We start from the raw sequence: 19,137 nt of genomic DNA on the forward strand, positions 1-19,137 counted from the left end.
GAAGAGCTGTTCCCAGGTCTTTTACTACCAGATGATTCTCAAAAGTATGATCCCTTTTTCTTGATTTAAGTTGTGCACACAAATCAGTGCATTTAATGTGAGTTTAAATTTTGACTTAGTAGCTCTGAGCGGGTTTAAGACTCTGTTTCTAATGATGACTCAGATGCTCCTAGTTTTCTGATCATACACTGAGTAATAATTGTTTTTCTTCAGCTCAGTGTTGTTTGCTTAAACGGCCACATATGTATCTAGAGCATATAATCTTTGTTTTCCATACATTGAAGACTTAGACAAACTGTCTTGATAAATTTTCAGCTGAATTTTAGCTGAGTGACTTTAAATTTTCTGAGGGACAAAGCCACTCCATGTTTTATTTATAGGTAATTTTATGCGTATCCAAGGGATATACTGATAATCTTATGTATGCTAGTTAAACTATTCAGCTGTGGTGGTGGTGAGGATGGCATAAGAGGAGGAGGTAGCTAAGCGTAATATAGACTTCAATGTAACTGAATTAATTTCATCATTTTTTGGCCATCACAGTGAAAAGTAGTCCCAGCATGAGTTTGAATTGGATTTCTAGGTATAATGAGCACTTTGTGATTTTCTCATCTAAAAAGTGATATACTGCCTTGATCTACTTTACCTGAAACAAATTTCCATTCCTTTTAGCTCTGTCTGATGTGGAGATCTTGGCCCAGTCAATTTTCTTTATTGTTGCTGGTTATGAGACCACTAGTAGCACTCTTTGTTTTATTATGTATTCATTGGCCACCCACCCTGATGTGCAGAAGAAACTGCAGCAGGAGATTGATAAAACTTTGCCCAATAAGGTAAGTGGACAGTACATGGAAGAGAAGAAAGAAGTCAGCACTTAAGAAATTCTCATTATTATTATTTGCAGCAAGAATTTTTATACACAGGCAGTGTTGATTTATTTACTAGCACTAGTTACAAGTATGAAGGATCTGAAGTTACAAATAAGGGGTGAAACATAGAAACTTTATACTGTTTATAGAAAAGTAAGAGCTTTGTAATGCGGTGCTGGTCTTGGCATATCTATTGTCTATTGCCACAATAATACATCTCTATGTCATGTATCAGTGGTTTTATGTTGCTCAGATGTTTAGATAGAGATCTCTGCTGATGCAGCTGTATGTCCATGGACAGGCTGCTAACTAAGTAAGACTGTCTTTGGCTGAGCTGGGCAGGCTGACCCAGCTCTGTTGATACATCCTCAAACTCCAGTTATGTAGCTAGATACCAAGAGGCCAGGGAATGATCTAGTTTTTTGACTCTGAGATAAACTCTTAACCTCCACATTATACTTTGTCCAATGTCATATCAGGTGATAATCACTTAATATCCATAGTAACTTCAAATCTCTTTCAAAATGGGAAGGCTGTGTACTGTGAGGATATCAGACTTCTGGAGTTGTTATGGCTGGTTTGTCGATGAGATAGGCATAAAACATCTTCTTCAGAGCTCACAGTGAAGCCCTTAATCACAAACAGGATACTGGTCAAACAACCAAGAATGGGGCTGACTATGGGTTCCTATCCTACTTCAGCCTTTCACCAAAATTAAAATTGCCTGCCAAGGTAGCACCCAATCAAAACCTTTTGTTGTAATGGAATAAAAAGAAATAATTTTCTGTGTCAATTTATTTGTAGAAGATTGGTTTAATGTGGTATTTCTGTCCAAATTTTATGCACATAATCCAAAGGGTTAGTAGCGGATGTTGTGAAATAAAAAACCTTGACATAACCTGGGTATGGTGGTGCACACCTGTAAGCCCACTTACTTGGGAAACTGTGGCTGCAGAATTGTGAATTCAAGTCCAACCTGGGCAATGTAGTTAGGCTGGAATGAGGGATATTGTTCCTCTCCCGGTTCTCCTATCTTGGTATAGATGTGTGGCTTCTCTCTTGAAAGGTTACAATGTCTTTGGCGTAGTTTCTAGAGTGTAATTGTCATAATTTATTAGTCAAATTTCCTTACATGAGGAAGAAAAGGACTACATGGTAAATCTAGGGGTTTCAGGCCCTGGGTAGGGATTGTGCCATATGTATTTTACATTCATTACTATAGTACACATTTAACATAATAGTTATCACAGTTCACACCTAAGGCACAGCACAAAGAATGAAAGATTACTTGGAGCCAGTGTTCAATTCAAACTCCAAAAAGACCAGAGGAACTGTCATTAACCATGACTCCTCAGAAAGACAGCCCGAAAGTGAAGCTTCTGTGACTTCTTATTGATAGTATCAGGAAGCAAGGGTGGAGGACAAAGGACTTCTATGTATGAATTCATTTAGGAGAAAGGGACAGGGCAGAAGGGCAAAGTAAGGTCAGGATGGTCTGTTTCATGACTGACATTAGGACCTATCTAAGTACTAAGTCAGAGTATGCAGAGGATGAGGGCCAGAGCATTCACATCGTAAGGCAATGAGTTTGAATCCTACTCAGAGTTTGGTCCTACAGGCTAAGTTTTAATCTCTAACCATGTATTCTGGGAGTTTGGGGCATGTGTCTTCTTTATCTCTGCATATCTATGTCATACATACCTCTGGCCAGTGCCTCCACAGGTAGTTACTGAAATACTCTGTAACTGATTTAGACCTTTATCAATATGAATTAATCTCTGGAGCTCCTAACAATTCAACAGCACTACATAGACTGGGTTGAACACTATTTTTGAAGCTCAGTTTACCAAAATCTGTTTCTTTCTTTCTAGGCATTTCCTACATATGATGTCATGATGGAGATGGAATATCTGGATATGGTGGTGAATGAAACTCTCAGGTTATATCCAGTTACTAACAGAATTGAGAGGATGTCCAAAAAAGGTTTTGAAATCAATGGAATGTCCTTTCCCAAAGGGACACTAGTGATGATACCAAGTTTTGCTCTTCACCGAGACTCAAAATACTGGCCAGAACCTGATGAGTTCCGCCCTGAAAGGTACAGCAAAAGGGAACTCACCCTAGATCTGGTTGGTTCAGGCATTTTATGATGTCTCATAATGGAGATAACAGACATGTGATTGTGCAATCATTTATTTATGTGTTAGTTTGTTTTCAGAATTTTTAAAATCACAGTGATAATTATTGAAACTGAAATCCTTTGGTCAGAAAAAATAAATGAATGCTTAATCCGCAGTCCCAGTATTTTAAGATAAAGCCTTTTAATAAAGTTATATAGGGCTGATGGTGAAACTTGGGGACAGAGTGCTTACTTGCCATGTTTTAGGCCCTGCATTCACTTTTAAAAGCAAATGCATGTTCCTATGGACATATTTCTGTGCATTTAAATGTTAAAAAGTACTAGTACAATATACTCCTATTTTGAACTCTTAGTTTGCTTACAGTAAATGATAAACTCTGCAGTATTTTATTATATATAATGATACAGACATGCACGTGTGTGTGTGTGTGTGTGTGTGTGTGTGTGTATTATGGTGACTGTACATTAGGTAATTGTATGCATCTCCCATAGTTTCCTTGACCACGATGTTTTTTCACGTGTTAGGGTATTTGCTTCTTTAAGTCTTCCATTTACTTCTCCTCATCTAACACTGGCTTTAGGAAATGTTTCCATCTTCCATTCATTTGATCATTTGCTCCTATTTCCTCCATATGAATATAAAAATGCAGGCTGAGAGTCTGAACGATTTTCCTCCTCCGTCATTCAACCTTCCTCAGAGAGGAGAGAAGACAGAGGACGTTTTCTTTGTCTTACATCTTGTGGCCTTCCTTGGCCAACCCTCTCATCAAGTCATATACTCTTCAGATGTCTGAGAAATTCTTCTTTGGAGATGTAGTTTTTCAGCTTTCTTTTTTAATTTTAATTTTTATGAGTACATGTCAGCGCTAACAATGATTACATTCATTGTGGGAATTTGGTACATGTACCTTAATGTTTTTCATTCTCTTTCCTCTCCTCCCTCCAACTTTAGGTCCTCTTCCTTTTTGCAAAAGGGCGATCACTCTGTTTCTTATTATTTATTTTTTATTTTACTCTTTGATTTTTTATGTAAAAGAAAACCTTGCTGTATTAAAACTTGTGTCTCTGATATATTCATTTAACATTATGGTCTCAAGCAGGTTCTTTTGGGAATTCAAATCCAAAGTCATTGTTTTAATTTCTCATTGCTGGGACAAAATACATGACACCCACAAGTGAAAGGGAGAAAGGTTTATTGTAGCTCACTGTGTAGGTTTCAGTCCATAGTCAGCTGGTGCCAAGGCAGAGCAGCATGGCTGAGGCATGGCAGATGAGAAACAGCTCAGGCCTGGCAGGCAGGAAGCAGAGCAGCATCAAGTGAGGAGGAAGGATTTATCCGTGCATCCTTCTGGGCCACACCCTCAGTGACTCAGCTTTCTCTATCCAATTTCTCTCCCAATATCATAATATCAAATTGATCACTTGGCTAATCCAGTATCTCACATTCATGATCCAGTTATCAACTGAAAGCCCCACTTGTGAGCTCATGAGAATTTAGAGGGACATCTAGATATAAACCATAACAGTCATGTTTTAGGCAAATTTTGCTCTCTGAAAGCGCTCGATGCTTTTTTGTTGTTGTATTGCTAAGAAAAGTTACAGAATGTCACTGTGAATATTCCTCAGGAAACTGCATCAGAGATCCCATTCAACCTAGCTAGTATTCTTCTGGATATTTTCCCAGAGCAATTAAAAACATCATACCACAGTTATATATGTGCATACACATTTATAGCAGCATAACTTGTAATAGCTAAATCATGGAAACAATCAAAATGCCCATCAGCTGGGGAGTGTGTAAAAGGTGTGGCTTTTTTCAGTACAACAGAGTACTGCACGGCCATAAAGAAGAATAAACTGGAGACTTTTATAGATAAATGGATGTAACTTGAGACCATACTCATAAGAGAAATAAATCAGACACATATGTGTAAAAATTGTATTATCTCAGTAGTGTGAGAAACTGAACAAGTAACGAGGTTCCAAAAGGTGCAATAGATATGGTGAATTGGGAAGAAACCATTCAAAAGACAAGACAAACTGTGCTGGGGAAAAGGCGAGGAATAAAGGAAAAAAAGAGAAAAAATATGCGTATACACAACATAGTTCAGATACTTATACAGCTGGTTCTCTTTGTTCCTTGAAATGAATGTTTTATGTTAATATTGTTTACACAAGATATCATGCCTATCTACTGTACTGTGAATAACTGCAAAAACAACAATACGTAATGTATCAATTATTGTATTTGTCTCACAACCCATTTTTAAACTCATTTTCATTGTTTGTTTATCTTTTTCTCTTTAAAATAAAAAAAATAAAAATAGAGAATGAAGTTTTAGGGCAAGAGCCCAGCCATCTAGAATTGTATTGGCCCTGAATTATATAGTTTCTGATGGCAGGGACCTGGTCATCTTGAACATGATGTCCCCAGGGGTAGCATTTAGTTTATACATAGTATTGGTTATAGGAGTCAATCAGAATGGACTGAGTCCTCTGTTTTCTGGACCAGGGGCTTCCAGTTTCCCTCGGACCCCATATTTGCACCTCTTGTTCCTCTCCACTTCTCTTTGATTCATTCATTCACCAGACAGTAAATACTCAGCATGTGTCAGGGCTTGGGGCAGGAAGATAGAAATCCACATCTTGAAAAGTATCAATTCCAGAGAGTGTTTGACACAAGTATTATCTATGTCCCATGTCTCTATATGTTTACTTCTTATTTAAGTTTATTAGCATAATTTAGATATTCATACATTTAGATATAGATACATTTAGATATAGATACATAATTTAGATATAGATACATTTATATCTATATATAATATATCTTGATTTTCCCTTTTTCCTTAATCTCCTCCCCTCCCTACAACCCCTTTCCACTCCTTATATACAAAGCTTTGTTTCCATTGTATCCCTCTTTTATGGTTTTTTCCTTTCCCCTTCTTTCCTTTCCCCTTTACCCCTCAATGATTCCTCTTTCCTTTTGGGAAATTATTTCCTGTTTCATAGTATCTATTGTGCATGTTGGTCCATATTTACTCCTTCAGTTTCTTGCACCAGAGAGGCAATATTTACATATGTGTGTCTGATTTATTCTGATTTCCTTTTGTTGCATATAATTGTTTTTGTCTTTCTGGTTCTCTTCTGGCTCCAAAAGAATTTTAGGAATGATTTCTCTAGTTCTGTGTGGTGTGCTAATTGTATTTTGATTGGGATTGCATTAAATCTGTATGACAATGTTGGTAATATGGCCATTATCATTTTGTTGGTTCTTCCTACTAAGAACAAGGGATATATATTTCCATTTTCTGATATATTCTTTGATCTCCTTTTTCAGAGTACTGTGATTTTCAATGTAAAGATCTTTTACTTCTTTTGTTAGATTGATTCCTGGGTATTTCATTTTTTGGATGCCATTGTGGAATGTGTTTTTTCCTTAATTTCTCTCTCATTGAGTTTGCTATTTTAGCTATCAATTTTTGAGTGTTGACTTTGTATTCAGATATACTACTGAATTTGGTTATTAAATATAGAAGTCTTTTGGTGTCTAAATTTTTGGGGTCTTCTATGTAAAGTATCACACCATATGAAAATAAACATTATTTAAATTTTTCCTTTTATATCTTTATTCCTTTTATTTCTTTTTCTTGTCCAATTGCTCTGGTTAATATTCCCAGAATTACACTGACCAGGACTGGTGATAGTGGACATCCTCACCTTTTTTATTGATTTTAGAGTTAAAGCTTTCAGTTTTTGACTATCTAGGATGATGTTGGGTGTAGGTTTGTCATAGATGGCTTTTATCACATTGAGGTAAGGACCATGGAGTCCAATTTTATGTAAGATTTTTAAAAACATGAATGGCTATTGGACTTTGTCAAATGTTTTTCTGCATCTATTGAGATGATCGTGTGATTTATACCTTTGGCTCTGTTGATATGCTATATTACATTTATTTATTTGTGTGGTGGACTGAAAACTGGTGGGAAGCTTGTAACACCCAGCTGAACTGAATCAGTGTGGTGCTGGGTAAAGGATGGTCCACCTGAAGATTGTTGCTAACAACATAAAAAGGGGATAGAAATAGGGTTGTTTCTCTTGTTGCTCTTGGTTATTCAGGAGCAGCTTGTTGAGCTTCTTAACTGTTATGAACACGGGTGTTTCTCCTCATTGGAGGACTTTGGGACCTTGTTTCACTGACAATGGCTGCAGTTCACTTTGGGGAAGCTCTGGTCTTTACTTTGAGCATTGCTTCCTGGCTGCACAGGTGTGCAGATGGTGTGCTATTCAGTCTCCAGGAGAAGGTTGTCATGCTTCTGTCCTGATATGAACTTGGCTGTTGTCTGTCATTGGAGGAGCTTGAGACCTTGTTGTTGCTGAGGATGGCTGTGGTAGTTTTATGGGAAGCTCTGGTCCTTACTTTGAATATCAATTCCTGGCTCCAGTGTAGATCCCTCAGCCTACTGACACAGATCCATCTTCCCGCTGGCACATACGTTCTAGCTTCTGTGGATGACTTTTATGCATTTCCAACACAGATGCTTGAAACAGACTTGCATGGGACATTGTCATGTGTTGTAGACCTCTATTTGGACTGTGGGGAGCATTATCACAGGATCTAGGTTTTCAGCTAGATTCATGTCTTGGACTCACACAAGATACTAGCATGGAATCTGGGGCCTCAGATAGATTACTGGGATCTGCCGTGTATGGATAGATGTTTCTGCAATTTTTTGTATTTGAATCATTGTGTGACTATTATAAAATAACCCTATAAATGCTGTATTAAGTTGTTTGTCTTGCAAATCTTGACTGCAACAATTTGCATATGTTGAGCCATGTTTATATCCTCGCTGAATCCTATTTCGTCATGGTATATAATCTCCTTGTTTTGCTCTATTCTGTTCCCTGGTATCTTATTAAGCATTTTTGTATCCATATTCATTAGGGAGATTGATCTGTAACTTTATTTTTTGACTAGGTCCTTCTCTGGTTTTGGTAAAGGGTAACATTGTATTCTAGGAATGATTTTGAAAGTATGGTTTCACTTTCACTTTCATTAATGAATTTCAGCATTAGTGGCAATTACAAGTACAGCATTACTGTATGCACAATATTTTTTTTATTTTAAAGAAAAAAAGAAGTTAAAAGTAAAACAAAAAGCCAAAGAGAGTGGGTGGGGATTTAGCTCAGTGGCATAAGTGCCTGCCTTGCAAGGATGTGGTTGTGAGTTTGATTCCCAGAGAAAGAAAAGATAACAGCAAAGGAGATAAACAACAACAAACCTAAAGCAATAACAATGTAGGTTTTCAAGACAGAATAAAAGAAATTTAACTAAGATTGTTATATTGCATATTGTTGTCTTTATTTTCAAGAAAGAAAAAATTTAAAAAAATAAAAGAGAAGAGAAGATTGAACAATACAGAATTCAAATAAAATTACAAGCATAAAATCATTTGTTGACACATTACCCATTGTCATGTTAAAAATAGCTGCCAAAGTCACAAATCTAAAGCATAAAAAGTGGCTAGACCCTCATACATTGACAATGCAATCCCTTCTGTTCAATGTTCCAACAGAAATTCAGTAATATGATCATCTATCTTACACACAATAATAGTTATACCTGTTAGAGCACTTTCCTTCCCTTTCACTTTTACAATATCTATACATGCTGAATCCCATTATTATGTCAGTTTTTATTATTTTTACACTTGAGAGACAATGTGATATTTTCTCATGTGAGTCTTGTTTATCCTCACTAATGAGGATATTCTCGGTCGCCTCAATTTACCTATATAGGCCTCAAGGTCATCCTTTTTTATAGCCGAGTAATATTTCACTGTATAAAAATACCACATTTTCTCATCCACTCTGTGGTCGATGGGCGTTTTGGTTGTTTCCAAGATTTAGCTATCACAAATTGTGCTGCTACGAACATGAGTGCACATATATCTCTGTGACATGATCTTTTCCATTTTTCTGGGAAAATACCCAGGAGGGGAATATGATTGAATGGAACTTCCAATACTAGTTTTTTGAGGAATCTCCATAATGGTTTCCACAGTAGTTGCACCAGTGTTCACTCCCACCAACAGCAGAGAAGTGTTCCTTTTCCCCCTGCAGCCTTGCCAACATTTGTTATCAGTTGTTTTCTTGATGGCGGCCATTCTTTCTAGGATGAGATGAAATCTCAATGCTGTTTTAATATGCATTTCTCGAATGACCAGTGACGGTAGACATTGCTTCATGTATTATTTTGCCATTTGTATATCTTCATCTGAGAACTATATGTTCATCTCCCATGCCATTTTTTGGGGGGTGTCTTTGTATTTGAGGGGTTTGATGTTTTTCAATTCTTTATATGTTCTGGATATAAGTTCTTTGTCTGAGGGACTGTTGGCTAAAATTCTTTCCCAATCTGTGGGTTTTCTTTTCACTTTGTTGGTGATTTCTTTTGAAGTGAAGAAACTTTTAGTAATATGAAATCCCAGATGTTGATTCATTGAAGTATTTTCTGTGTGGTCTGCATTTTTTTCATGAATTCTCTGCCTACGCCTGTGCCTGCAAGATTTCTGCCTATTTTGTCCTCCATTAGATTTAGTACTTCTGTTTTAATATTTCGATCCTTGATCCATTTTAATTTTGGTTTAGTGTATGGTGATAGGTATGGGTCTATTTTCAGGCTTTGGCATGTGGGAAGCCAATTTTTCCAACACCATTTATTAAAGAGGCTATCGGTTTTTCAGTGAATATGTTTAGAGTAGCATTAGATCTTCTCTAAATTTCTTGTATAATTCAACAGTGATGCCAAAAGAGCCTAGAATTTTCTTTATTGATACATTTTAAAGTACATTTTAAAATTTTTTTTTTGGTACCAGGGATCAAACTGATGACCTTGTGCTTGCCAGGCAGGTGCTTATGCTGCTGAGCTAAATCCCCAGCCCCTACATTTTCAATTTCATTGATTGATATCAGGTTATTTAGAATTTTTATATCTTCTTGATTCAGTTTTGGGGATTCATATGTATATAGGAAAATGTTCATTTATTCTGTGCTTTCATTTTGTTAAGTATAAGTTCTTTTTTAAAATTTTATTTAAAAGGAAAAAGAGAAAAAACAAAACAAAACAAAGAGGTGTAAGAGTAAAAAGTAATACAGAAATACAAAAAACTAAAACTAAGAAATCACCAGTTAATTGATTATATATTTTCATCTTAGAGATTGTTCCTCAAGTCATAGTATCAAAGCATACAAAGTGAACATTCAAACAGAGAGACTGCAAACAGTTGTGTTCAATGATCCAACCAAAAACATTAATATGGTCAGCTATTTAACACCCCTAAACACACTTGCAGTTGTATCCTTTAGAGCACTTTTTTTCCCTCTCTTTTTTACAACAAAATTTACACATTTTGGGTTTTATTACTCCTTAGTTCTTATGACTTTTTTTGGAAGAGAATAAAATCAAATATGGCAAAACAAAGCTGTCAGTCAAAATGAAGGATAGACATAGTACATGATGTAAAAACAGAGTACAAGGTTATCAACAATGGTTACAATAATGCCTCTTAACAAGAGGCATTTCTTAACAAGAATTGTCTATCTCATCAGGTATTATAAAGTTGAACAAAACAGTAGAGAACAAGACCAATAAAACTTAAACATTGTAAACATTACAGGACTTCCAAAGGAGATAATAGTCAAACCAGAATGGGCATCTTAGTGAATCTTATTGCCTTCAAAGTAGTTGCCTATACACTCAAACTTGATACTATCATACAGAATAGAACAGAGTCTAATCAGTCAAAACAAGATAGTGGGAGTATTGCAGGACTTCAAAACAAGTTAATAGGAAATCAAAAAAAGTTAGTATAATATATACTGCTAATTTTTTAAACTTTTCCCCTTAATTAAAAACACCATGAAAATAACTAGACAATTTTTTTAATGAATAACAGAGATTGAGATAAAAGAGGACATAACAACATAACAATACAGGTCAAAGCATGACTGTTTCAGCCATCTAGTGCTACATCACAAAATAACCTGACTTAATAGTAGTTACCATAGTGTCTGTCTTTTTCCTTGAAATATTTGAATATAACTTCATATACAATAGCTTCAAATATTTCCATAATAAGAAGCCCAGAATAAAGCCTTTCCAATTAATAAGTGAAAACTTTAACCATGATATGGAATCATGATTACCACATACTTTTATATATTTGAATCATTACTTACATTAGGGAAACTATTCGGTATTCATACATGCGAGATTGATTTATTTCACTTATGAGTATGGTCTCAAGCTGTGCACATTTATTGATAATTATCTCAATGTGATCCTTCTTTATAGCTGAGTAATACTCCATTGTATAGAAATACCACATTTTTATCCATTCCTCAGTTGATGGACACTTGGGTTGTTTCCAAGATCTGGCGATTACAAATTGTATTGCTATAAGCATAGGTGAACATGTATCACTGTGATATGATGCTTTCAGTTCTCCTGGGAATATGCCTAGAAGTGGAAAAGCTGGAATAAATGGGATTTCCAATTCCAGCATTTTGAGAAATCTCCAGACTGACCTCCACAAAGGCTGTACCAGTCTACACTCCCACCAACAATGTAGGAGAGTTCCTTTTTCCCCACAGCCTCTCCAGTATTTGTTGTTGTTGGTTTTCTTGATCCTGGCCATTCTTTCAGGAGTGAGATGGAATTTCAGTGTGGTTTTAATTTGCATTTTTCTAATGACCAATGATGATGAACATTTTTTCATATATTTATTTGCCATTTGTATTTCTTCATCTGGGAAGTGTGTATTCATCTCAGATGCCCATTTTTGGATTGGATCTTTGAAATTTGGGGGTCTGAGTTTTTTAAATCTTTGTATGTTTTAGACAAGAGGCCCTTGTCTGAGAGAGAGTTCACTAAAGTCTTTTGCCACTTTGTGGGTTTTCTTTTCACTATGCTGGAGATTTCTTTTGACATACAGAAACTTATTAATAAGAAGTGGTGCCAGTTATTGATTCTGGGAAGTATTTCCTGTGCGGTTTGAGTCCTGTTCATGAATTCTCTACATACACCTGTGTCTCCAAGGTTTCTACCCAATTTGTCTTCCAATAGATTTAGTGTTTCTGTTTTAATATTCAGAACTTTGAACCATTTAGATTTTAATTTAGTACATGGTGATAGACATGGGCCTAGCTTTAGTTTTCAGTAAATGGAGAGCCAGTTTTTCCAGCACCATTTATTAAAGAGACTGTCATTCTTCCAGTGAACCTGCTTGGCTCCTTTATCAAAGATAAGGTGGTTGAGTGTGTTTGTAGTTGTGGTTGTATCTTCTAATCTATTCCACTGATCTTCAACTCTGTTTTGATTCCAGTACCATGTTAATCTTACTGCTTTCGCTTTGTAGTATAACTTCAATTCAGAGATTGTGATGCCTCCTGCCTTGCCTTTGCTGCTTAGAATTACCTTTGATATTCTAGGTCTCTTCTGGTTCCAGATGATATTTAGGAGTGATTTCTCTAGATTTATAAGGTATGTTGATGGTATTTTTATTGTGATTCCATGCGGTTTGCTATTTCCTATTCATGAATTTTCTACCTACTCCTATGTCTTCAAGGTTTTTACCCAATTTGTCTTCCAATAGATATAGTGTTTGTTTTAATATTTAGATCTTTGATCCATTCAGATTTTATTTTATTACATGGTGATAGGCATGGGTCTAAGTTTTAGTTTTCAGCATATGGAGAGCCAGTTTTTCCAGCACCATTTATTAAAGAGAGTGTCGTTCTCTCAGTGAAAATGTTTGGCCCCTTTATCGAAGATAACGTGGTTGAGTGTGTTTGTAGTTGTGGTTGTATCTTCTAATCTATTCCATTGATCTTCAGCTCTGTTTTGATTGCAGTACCATGTTGATTTTACTACAGTTGCTTTGTAGTATAACTTCAAGTCAGAGATTGTGATGCCTCCTGCCTTACCTTTGCTGCTTAGAATTGCCTTTGCTATTCTAGGTCTCTTCTGGTTCCAGAAGAATTTTAGGAGTGATTTCTCTAGATTTGTAAGGTATGTTGATGGTATTTTTTATTGGGATTGCATTGAATCTGTATAACAGTTTTGGGAGAATGGCCATTTTCACATTGTTTGTTTTTCCTATACATGAGCAAGGGGTGCCTTTCCATATTCTGAGATCATCTTCAGTTTCTTTTTTCAATGTATTATATTTTTCCCTGCACAGGTTTTTCACTTCTTTTGTGAGAGTAATTGCTAGATATTTCTTTTTTTTTTTTGGTTTCTAATATGAAAGTTGTGGCTTCTTTTATTTCTCTCTCTGTGACTTTTTTGTTAGTGTATAGGAATGCTATTGATTTTTGAGTATTGATTTTGTATCCAGCTACATTACTGAATTTATTTATTATATCTAGCAGTCTTTCAATAGAGTTTTGGGAATCTTCTGTATAGAGTATCATGTCATCTGCAAATAATGATAGCTTAACTTCTTCTTTTCCTATCTTTACACCTTTTATTTCTCTTTCTTGTCTAATTGATCTGGCTAGTACTTCCAGTACTATATTAAATAGGGGTGGTGATAAATGTCATCCTTGTCTTGTGCCTGATTTTAAAGTGAAGGCCTTCAATTTTTGACCATTTAGTATGATACTGGTTGTTGGTTTGTCTAGATGGCCTTTATTATATTGAGGTAAAGACCATCTATTCCAATTTTCTGCAAGGTTCTTATCATAAATGAATGTTGTACCTTATGAAAAGCTTTTTCTGCATCTATAGAAATGATCATGTGGTTCTTACTTTTGCCTCTATTGATATGGTGTATTACATTTATTGATTTACATATATTGAACCATCCCTGCATGCCTGGGATGAATCCAACTTCGTCATGGTGTATGATCTTCTTGGTGGTTTGCTGCATCCTATTTGCCAATATTTTATTGAGGAATTTTGCATCTGTCTTCATTAGGGAGATTGGTCTGTAGTTCCCTTTTTCAGTTGGGTCCTTTCAGGTTTTGGTACTAGAGTAATATTTGCTTCTAGGAATGATTTAGGAAGGATTGCTTCCCTTTCAATTTCATTGAAGAGTTTGAGGAGTGTTGCCATTAGGTCTTTTTTGTATTTCTTGTAGAATTCTGCACTGAATCCTTCTGGGCCTGGGCTCTTCTTCCTAGTTAAGGATTTAGTTACGTTTTTGATTTCATTAATAGTAATTTGGTTATTCAGTAGTTTTAGATCTTCATGACCTAGCTTTGGTACTTTGTATGCTTCTAGGAATCTGTCCATTTCCTCTGGTTATCAAACCGTTGAGAGTAGAGGTTTTCTAAATAGGTGTTGATAATTTTCTGTATTTCTATAGGGTCTGTAGTGATTTCTCCTCTTTCATTCCTTATTGCATGAATTTGAGCTTTTTCTTTCCTTTTTGAAATAAGGCTGCTTAGGGGCTTGTCAATTTTGTTTATTCTTTCAAAGAACCAACTCTTTGATTCATTGATTTTTTGGATTTTTTTTTTTTTAGTCTCTATTGCATTGATTTCTGCTCTGATTTTTATAATTTCTTCTATGCTTTTGGCTTTGGGGTTGAGTTGCTCTTTTTTTCTTGATGTTTGAGGTGTAACATCAGGTTATTTATTTGTATTCATTCTGTTTTCCTGGTGTGTGAACTCAGTGCAATAAATTTTCCTGTGAGGACAGCTTTCATTGCATCCCACACATTCTGGTAAGTTGTATTTGTGTGTTCATTTTATTGTAGGTAGTGTTTAATTTCTTCTTTATTTCCCTCTGTGACCCCCTGATTACTCAAGAGTGTGTTATTCAGTTTCCATGTGTTTGTGGGAATTTTGCAGTATCTTTTATCATTTATTTCTATTTTCATAGCACTATGATCCCATAGCATGCAAGGGGTAATTTCCACCCTTTTGCACTTATTTAGATATATTTTGTGAATTAATATATGGTCTATTTTAGAGAATGACCCATATACTGCTGAGAAGAGTGTGTATTGTGGTGTTGTTGTGTGGCATACTCTGTATATGTCTATTAAGTCTATTTGTTCACAGGTGCGATTCAGTTCTTTTATTTTTTTGCTGATTTTCTGTCTGGTTGATCTGTCCATTGGTGTCAATGATGTGTGAAGATCTCCTGTTAGAATTGTGTTACTGTTAACTTGGTTTTTCATTTCTGTTAGTACTTGTTTTATATAACTGGGTGCTCTGGAGTTTGGTGCATATATATTTAAGATAGTCATCTCTTCCTCTTGGAGTTTTCCCCTAACCAGTATGTAGTGACCTTCTTTATCCCTTCTGATCATTATTGGCTTGAAGTTCACATTGTATTCAAACAGAATAGTCACCCCCGTTTTTTGGGGGGGGGTCCTGTTGCATGAAGTATTGTTTTCCATCGTTTAACTTTCAGTCTATCGGTATCCCTTTGGGTTAGATGGGTTTCTTGTAGACAACATATGGTTAGATTTTGTTTCTTGATAACATTCTGCCAGTCTGTTTCTTTTAATTGGTGCATTGATACCATTTAAATTAATGGTTATAACTGTTATATATTGGTTTATTTTTGATGTTATCTTTCTGCTGTTATATCTTTACCTTTCTGTTCTGTTTAATTGTCTGCTTTGTTTAGTGGTTTTTTCGTAAATATATCTAGACTGTCTTTCAGTATTCTTTGCAGGGTTGCATTGGTGATCATGTAGTTTTTCAGCTGTTCTTTCTCATGGAAGTATGTTATTTCTCTATCCATTTTGAAGGACAGTTTTGCAGGATACATCAGTCTAAGTTCGAAATCACTTTCCCTTTGGATCTGAACTACTTCACTCCATGGTCTTCTTGACTTTATTGTTTGTGCTGAGAAGTCTGCTGTGATTCTGATAGGTTTTCCTTTATAGGTCATCTCTCTTTTCTCTCTGGCACCTTTTAATATTCTATTCTTTTGTTCAATTTCTGAGATGGCCATCATTATGTGTCTGGCTGTAGTTTTATTTTGGTTATTGCTATTTGGAGTTCTATATGCTTCATTGATCTTGATTTCAGTTTCCAATCTCATCTTTGGGAAATTTTCAGGTATTACTTCTCTACATATCCTCTTGACATCCTTTATGTTGTCCCCTTGTTTTTAATTTATCCCTATCAACCTTATGTTTTTCCTCTTTGCATCATCTTGCAGGTGTTGAATTGTTATTTCCTGATTTCTTGTTAATTTTAAAAGATCTTTTCTTTCTTGTTCACTGGCTGCAATCTTGTCTTCGAGGTCTGAAATTCTATTTTCATATTCATTTAGGTGGTTTTTACAACTTTCGATGGAGGTTTTGATTTCCTGTATATCTCTTTCCATCTGCTTTATATGTTCTATTTGTGTCTTATATTGTTCATACAGGGACTCTATCTTTTTGTTTAGTTCCTCCAATTTTTTAACTGTGTCTTCTTTAGATATGTTCAGCATCTCCTTCATTTCTTTTATTATTTCTTCTTTTACCTGAGAGATTCTTTCTAGTTTGAATTGCTTTAAGGCTTTCCTTAATTGCTTTAATTGCTTCTTTATTTCAGTTACTATTATTTCCAGTATTTCTGGTATATGGTATATATTTTCTTTTATGCACATGGCTCCTAGGCTTTCTTGGAATGGGCTGGATATTTGAGATTGCATTTTGGTCTTTCATTCTGTCATTTTCCTATATTTTCAAGCTTCAAGTGTTGTTCCAAGTGAGGGTGAGTGGTCAGCCATGCTGGGAAGGAGTTCCCTGCCCCCTCCTGATTTACTGATCTGGACAGGAAGCTGGCGCCTGGTTCCCAGGCAAGGAAGAGAGCTACTCCGGGCTGAGGTGGGGTTCCCTGCCTCCACTGGACTTACTGGTCCTGTACAGGAAATCGGAGCTTGGCCCCCAGGCAAAGAAGAGTGTTCCCCCAGGCTGGGGCATGATTCTTTGCCTCCACTGGTCTTACTGGTCCTGAAAGGAAGCTGGAGCCTGGGCCCCAGGCAAAGAAGAGAGTTCCCTTTGCCTGGGGCAGGGTTCCCTGCCTCCACTGGTCTTACTCTTTCAACAGGAAGCCAGGGTCTGGCCCCCAGGCTAAGATGAGATTTCTGCACTTCCACCGGACTTACTGGACCCCACAAGATTTCATAGCTATCTTTAAGATAATTTTCTTTTTGTGGTTGCTAGCCACAATCCTGTTCTAGATCCAATATTCTATCATTGCCTTTCTTCAATCTGTTGCATGTACTTTAATTGGAGTTTTTAATATTCTTGATTTCCATTTGGATCTGTTTCAAGAATTGCATTTTTTATTATTTTGAGCATTCACATTTCCATCATTTTCCTATGCTCCTCTATTTTTATTTGTGTCTGCTCTAACGTCTTTGGTTTTGATCATCATTTATTTTTTTAATCAATAGATTTTTTTCTGTACCTCTTTCATTTGTTTGCTTCACTCCTTCTGGTATCATTTCAGAAAGTTCCAATGAACCACTTCTGATTTCTTTATGTCACTGTGTTCTCAACCTGTTCTGGGTGAACTGGAGGTCTGGATTTGCATTTTAATTTTGTGTCCTATCACTTTCTATTTTCTCTTTCATTTGGTTTCTTTTGTTTGTTTTATTTTGTGTTGATGCTTATAGATTTCTTATCACTGCTTTATCACAGTATTCAGGCTTCCCTAGGAAATGTGTCTTCCTCAGGGATATCTTCTAAATATATGTGGTTGCTGGTCTTTGTGTTTGTCTCAAGAACATATCGTCCCAATTTATTAAGATAGAGAAATTAACCTACTGGAGCAAGTAGGCAAAGAAGTCAGTAATAATACTACAGAATCATCCTTTGCCCTTGTGTGCAAGGGCATGTTCACTGAAGTTCACTGTTCTGTGCAGCAGGAGCTAAAGGGAAATAATTTTGGAAATGATGGAAGAAAAGGATATGAAGAATAATAATGATAGACTAATGAAAAAAGAGAGAAGAGGAGAATAGGAGAGGAAAAACAATCATTTTTTCCTCCTCACTCAATGAGCATCTGACCAACATAAGTGTGAGTGGAGGTGAGAGCACACATTCTCATCATTCAGCCTAATTATTGTGTGCCTTCAGAGTGGAAACACAGCACTGTCTTGAATGAGATTTTAATGTTTAGAGATACATTTCCTTTCAGATAGAATTCACCCTATCTCATCTCAACAGGACTAAAATGTCCCAGACAGCATGCATGATGTGTGCAAATGACCTTTAGCATATAGTTATCACTGGGAAGTAACTACTGCAGTGTTTTGGTGAGCAGCCCACAAAACAGCATGTATACTCTTGCTTGAGGGGTACAGCTGGGAACTCCAAATCTGTAGCTCTTATGCATTTGTTTCATTCATTTGTATTGTTTCTCCAGCTTATTATTTTCTTAAAATTTGGTTTTAGTACATTTCCAGTACACAATGATTACATTTATTATTGGGAGTTTGTGCATGTACATAACACAAATTAATTTTTTTCTCCTTCCCATCCTTCTCTCTACTATTTTCTACCAGGTTCAGTAAGAAAAACAAGGAGAATATTGACCCTTACATATATATGCCCTTTGGGAATGGACCCAGGAACTGCATTGGCATGAGGATGGCACTCATGAACTTAAAACTTGCTCTCATCCGACTCCTGCAGAACTTCTCTTTCTACACCTGTAAAGAAACACAGGTCAGCCAATAAATTTTCTGCATAAATATTGCTTTTTTGGGGAGGCCTTAAAAAAACTATTATGTCTATATGCAAATATGAACATGCTTATGAATCTTTTCATAATTTGTTGTATGGGAAAAGAATCTATTTGCAGCTGGTACAAATTTCAAGGGTCCTTTAGTTGTGGAGCTGGAAATCTGTGTACAATTATAAAGTACAGCAAAAAGGTCATGTAGAGTGAATGCAAATTAGCATAATATAGTAATGTGTTATTTTTTAAGGAAGTCTTAAATTTCAGTTTCAAGTGAAGTGGAGATGGAACATGCTCTGAAAAAACTATAAAGTGCATGTTTACATCAGCATAGTGCCCAAGTGGTGCTCTCCTTTGCTAGGCTTACAGGAGCTTTCTTGTGACAGTTGTTCTCAAGTCCTGGTTTTACCCTGGAATACC

The 19,137-nt window shown here is 36.0% G+C and overlaps 1 protein-coding gene across 1 annotated transcript in view; it reads left to right on the forward strand.

Annotated features, from left to right (window-relative positions):
- Cyp3a17 (cytochrome P450 3A17) overlaps positions 1 to 19,137 on the forward strand; it is a gene marked incomplete at its 3' end in the record, with an annotated part of 74,149 nt that overhangs the window by 28,691 nt on the left and 26,321 nt on the right. The window contains 3 exon segments of the mRNA NM_001173069.1: positions 673 to 833; positions 2,741 to 2,967; positions 18,542 to 18,704. Coding sequence (NP_001166540.1) covers positions 673 to 833; positions 2,741 to 2,967; positions 18,542 to 18,704 — 551 coding nt within the window.

The sequence above is a fragment of the Cavia porcellus genome, unplaced genomic scaffold, assembly GCF_034190915.1.
Source record: "Cavia porcellus strain 051 isolate PalLab524CR breed Dunkin Hartley unplaced genomic scaffold, mCavPor4.1 scaffold_23, whole genome shotgun sequence".
Taxonomy (NCBI): Eukaryota; Metazoa; Chordata; class Mammalia; order Rodentia; family Caviidae; genus Cavia; species Cavia porcellus.